The 4714-nt window shown below is 42.1% G+C and overlaps 1 protein-coding gene across 2 annotated transcripts; it reads left to right on the forward strand.

Moving 5' to 3' along the window:
• Nucleotides 1-1605: 1605 nt before the first annotated feature.
• Nucleotides 1606-3718, forward strand: apoeb (apolipoprotein Eb). Of its 2 annotated transcripts, none has more exons than XM_074684484.1 (5): nucleotides 1606-1688; nucleotides 1880-1945; nucleotides 2041-2191; nucleotides 2323-2610; nucleotides 2695-3718. In XM_074684484.1, exons 2-5 carry the CDS (start codon nucleotides 1903-1905, stop codon nucleotides 3038-3040), a joined length of 828 nt encoding a protein of 275 aa, XP_074540585.1. In that variant the 5' UTR covers nucleotides 1606-1688; nucleotides 1880-1902; the 3' UTR covers nucleotides 3041-3718. The 2 variants fall into 2 exon arrangements, with proteins under 2 accessions (XP_074540585.1, XP_074540586.1); XM_074684485.1 differs by having other exon boundaries at nucleotides 1640-1684; nucleotides 1875-1945.
• The last annotated feature ends 996 nt before the right edge of the window (nucleotides 3719-4714 follow it).

Genomic DNA, 4714 nt, shown 5'->3' on the forward strand with positions numbered 1-4714 from the left:
TTGTGTACAACATGTTTGATTTCCTGCAAGTGCAACAATTTTCACAGCTTTCCTTGTAACATGAAGAAAAAAAAACAGCTTAATCTTAAGAGGCTAAATATACAGCTGGATGTGATGTAAGTAGCTTCCAGGTTGCACCCAGGCTTATCAGTTTTATTATACCCCTAAGATAATAGTTGCTTAACATAACACTAAACTTTCATTTTGAATGCAATGGTCTCTTTTTTGGGCTAATTATGAAACCTTGGAAATGTAACAGTGAAAACCCTGTGAAAAATCAGATGAACTCTTTTTCTTTTAAGTTTGTGTTTCCTCAATACTTCTCTCTACTTGCAATGGAGATAGAATTGGTGCTAACTAGGAGTAGATGATACGATCACAAAAATGTCAGCACTCGCAATAAAGATTTTAAATGAAAAAAATGTGCGACTGAATGAAATATTGTTATTTCTATTAATATGTTCCACAATGTATTTAATCTGTGGCCCTCCAAGGCTTTAAAAAATGTGGCACATACAACCAGCAAGTAAAACCAGTCGCTTTTGTTTATTCTGCAAATGTTGCCAGATATTTTGTGATTTCACTTCTTTGCTTCTAAAACATGTCTTTAGATAATACAGTGCTTCTATTCTAACAGACATAGTTTATATTTTGACAAATAAGCCCGATGCAACTGTGTGCCTTCAAACCTAACACATGGCTCTTGTATTGTGTTTACACTTAGTTTGTTCTTTAGACACTTATAGCCTTTTTGGTCATTTGTAGCACAATGAGTACAGTACATAGGGACTGCATTTGGGTGTATATGGCCTGTTTAGAGACAAGTCCCCATCCATCAATTACCGTTTAAATCAAAAGGATGGAAATGCTTTACAGAGATGCTTGATGTGTTGGGGGTTGTGTGTCTGGAGGAAAGTTGTTGAATTGTAAGGTGTGGATAGCTGAGGTGTTGATGGTCTGCACTGACACCTTTCAGCTGGAAATTAAAGAATGAAAAGGTGTTTTGCATTTGAATGCCTGAAGGATGTATCACTCAGATGAGGTTTCTTTGTTATAATGCAAAATACAACACTTCCATCTGTTTGGCCTCAGCTTTTAAAGCCTAGCACATGGTTTTGTGAAATGTAACTAAGTCTAAGCAAAAAAACAACGTGTTTTTGAAAAAATGAGACTTTCCCAGTCTATTTAAATGTAAGGGGTGTTGAAGCTTCACCTCGTGCAAATTCGCCAGTAACATGAGGTGGACCATCCTTGGCACCATTCACATCCTTGAAGACTCAAAATGTGAACAGTTGCCCTGCATTAACTAAACTCTACTATCATAAGGCAGTGACACATTCATGGTTTTCCAATGTGTCAGCTTTTATCTCTGAAACCAGTCTTGTTTTCTTCAGGACTTTGAGAATTAAACTTTTACCTCGTTATTCTTGTGACAGCCTGGTTGCTTAATCTACCACACACAACAAGGCAAACCTGTGAGAACTTCGGACGTCGTGTTGTTCATGTTGCGTGGAGGAAAACGGGAATTCCTGGAGACCAAGATCAGCCCAAGCGCGTGAACGTCAGCGCGCGCGAGCAATGACCCCACCTCCTCTCTCCGTGCCACGCGCAGGAACAACGGTCTCCTGGGAGTGTATAAAAACCCTCAGCAACCGTGCAGAGGGTACGGAGGAAGCTCAACCCCTCAGGTGAGTGAGACATAAAGGCAGACAGCATGCTGGCTTGTTTTTACACCTTTTGTTATTTGTTAGTTTCTTTTTGAAATGTGTGTGTCTAAAGCTGCGAGGCATCTGGTATACTCATAGAGGTTACTATGTATTACAGCACAAATAATTAATCGTGTTTTCTTCTTTTAACTGCTTCCCTCTCTTTTACTCAGGTGTTTCAATCTGTCCAGCAATCATGAAGGCTGTAGCTCTGATCCTTGCTCTTGCTGTCATCACCGGTAGGTGCAAACTATGACATAATACCAAAAGTGGATTTCTGCGTTTGCTTTGGGATCAGGTTATTAATCAAAATTTTTAACTGTGTATTTCTCAGGCTGCAATGCACGCGTCGTGCGGCAGGCAGAGGTGGTCCCAAGATGGGAGGAAAGCGTGGACCGTTTTTGGCTGTACATTTCCAACATGAACCAGAGAGCTGATGGAGTCGTTCAGGACCTCAAGGCCTCTCAACTCTCAAGGGAGCTTGAGTGAGTATTGATATGCATAACTGGGTCACAGGGTGAAGAATGGTGTTTAAGTCCAGAGTAACTTACCCAAACCTGGCACTTGTGAACCCATATTTACAGAAATCATTGTTTTTTTTCTTCACTGCTTCCAGTACTCTGATTACTGACACTATGGCAGAGCTGGAAACCTACAGAGCAGACATCCAGACCAAACTGGCCCCCTACACTGAGGCCTCCACAGGCCAGCTGACTCAGGATCTGCAGCTCCTGGCCAACAAACTCCAGAAGGACATGGTGGATGCCAAGGAGCGCAGCACTGAGTACCTGGGTGAACTCAAGTCGATGGTGGAGCAGAACGCTGATGATGTTCGTGGACGCATCGGCACCTACACCAACAAGCTGAAGAAACGCCTGAACAAGGATACTGAGGAGATCCGCAAGTATGTCAGGTGAAAATGGGGCAGACTCAGTCTATTGGTTATCTCGGTGCAAGACTCAAATGTCTGTTTTCTTAATCTTTCCAGCACTGTGACCACCTACCTTGGTGAGATCCAGTCCCGCACCTCCCAGAACCTTGACTCCGTGAGGGAAAATGTTGAGCCCATGGTTCATCAGGCCACTGACACCGCCACAAAGAAGCTGAGTGACATTTCCGCCATCCTGAAGTCCCAGGCAGAGGGTTTGGGCCAGCAGCTGGAGACCCAGGCTGAGAGCATCAGGACTCAGCTGGAGTCCACGGCCCAGGAGCTGCGCACCTCCCTGGAGGGCAAGATCGATGAGCTGACTGATCTGCTCTCTCCCTACACCTCCAAGCTCCGTGAGCAGTTTGAGGGCATTGTGGAGAAGGTCAAGGAGACCGCCGCCAACTAAAGAAAGACTCAGGTGTTTTTTAGGGTTGTAGAAAGTTGGTTACCCTCCTTTCAAAGCTGAGTTAACCACTGATTTCTTAAAACCTAAAATAAAGGGGGGTTACAGATGAGTTGGGTGCTTTTTTGTTCAGGCCGAGGAGGTTGATTAGGAAAGGAGAGAATAAAATGTGTCTTTTATTAGACACATCTTTCTTTTCTTAGTCAACTCCCTTGATCTGAACAGAAGCACCCTCTGTAATAAGTCTTAAAAACAGAGGCAAAAGACAATTATTTGTAATATGCTTTGCTTTCAACTTCAGATTAACCGCTGCCGGTGCCAAGTTTTTATACATGATACAGCTGAATTCTTAAGGCAGGGAACCCAGCCTCTAAATCTCTAAATGCACCGAACATGTGTGTCTTTCATTTCAATACATGCACTGAATTATCCTGAAGGTAATACTGAACCACTCAAAGTGCCCTTCTGTATTCCTTGTTTGTTGTGCTTCACTGAGAAATGGATGTTAAGCGACTTGTCAAACTAAAACCGACAATCACAAAATGCTGCCTGTGTGTTTGTTAGTCAGGTAACGTAGAGTGTCTCTTGTGTTATGCATCACATGCCCATCATGCTGCTCACTGTATGTGCACTGATGTGTGACGACCAGTGTTGAATGAATAAAGAACCAAGAAAACACAACCTGCCACTGCTTTTTGTTTCTCTGCTTCAATATCAATGAGTCATCTATTTTGAAGGGGTTCACTTACACTGACAAGTCATGTCCTTGCATAGTTGATGGATCATTTAAGTCCACATTTATAACTGCAAAACTTCCCTTAAAAACTAAGGTCAAACATGTAACAAAAAGAATAATACACAGTAGCCTTACACAGTTTTTTTTCGTTTTCCTCTGGCGAACCTAGGGATTTCCTTTCTAACAGGTGCATACAACAGCCCAAAAATATGCATTTATTGATGTTGGCATGACATGTAAAGCCTCAGCCCTAACAGAACCACCCCATTGGATTTTAGCTTAGTGTGTTATATTATTTATTAATTCATAATTATTTACTTATTTATTTATCTTTAAACAATACCTGAAACTGGCCCTTTAAGAGCACCCATCTCAACAGAGAGCACCTAATACCCTGACACGCAATGAAACTAAAGCTGATACCATTCGTTCATCTACTATTTCCACAGTAAGCAGGTCTTGAATTACTCCATAAAGGTTTTTTTACAAGAGCTTATTTGGTCAGACAATGCCCCTTTTTTGAAAAGCTGACGCACAAACACCCAGAGACCAATCTCTCTTTTGGATGTTTCTCAAATGTAGTCTCTCTACACAGATGACTGATCTTATAATTTGAATAGAATATTGTTGAGTTGAAAAGACCTCTTAGCTCTCCCTAGAAACAGGCTCTCCAGTCTAATCCTCCCTCCCTCACTATAAATCTCCTCATGCAGCGACAAACCCCAACAGATTGTTGACTGTGGTCCGTACGTGTTAAGATCTGTTCCCAGATTCCTCCCTCTCACTCCCGGCAGGCATTTGGGAACATGCTGTGCCACAGGTTCAATTCTCTAAATGTAGACAATCTTTCATGATAACTATCCTGGCTGAAGTTGTATAATGAGGCGTGCATTGATGCATTTGTCTTCACAATTGCTCAGGCATGTCAATCTGAGTCATAC

This window comes from Halichoeres trimaculatus, unplaced genomic scaffold, assembly GCF_033239565.1.
Source record: "Halichoeres trimaculatus isolate MK-OKI-2021-1 unplaced genomic scaffold, fHalTri1.1 fHalTri1_scaffold_12, whole genome shotgun sequence".
NCBI lineage: Eukaryota > Metazoa > Chordata > Actinopteri > Labriformes > Labridae > Halichoeres > Halichoeres trimaculatus.

Excerpts from the sequence above, each read along its gene's own strand:
- apoeb (XM_074684484.1), top strand. The coding sequence starts at position 1,903 with ATGAAGGCTGTAGCTCTGATCCTTGCTCTTGCTGTCATCACCG. Across the intron at positions 1,946-2,040 it reads TGCTCTTGCTGTCATCACCG|GCTGCAATGCACGCGTCGTG; the intron begins GTAGGTGCAAAC and ends TGTATTTCTCAG. Across the intron at positions 2,611-2,694 it reads GATACTGAGGAGATCCGCAA|CACTGTGACCACCTACCTTG; the intron begins GTATGTCAGGTG and ends TAATCTTTCCAG.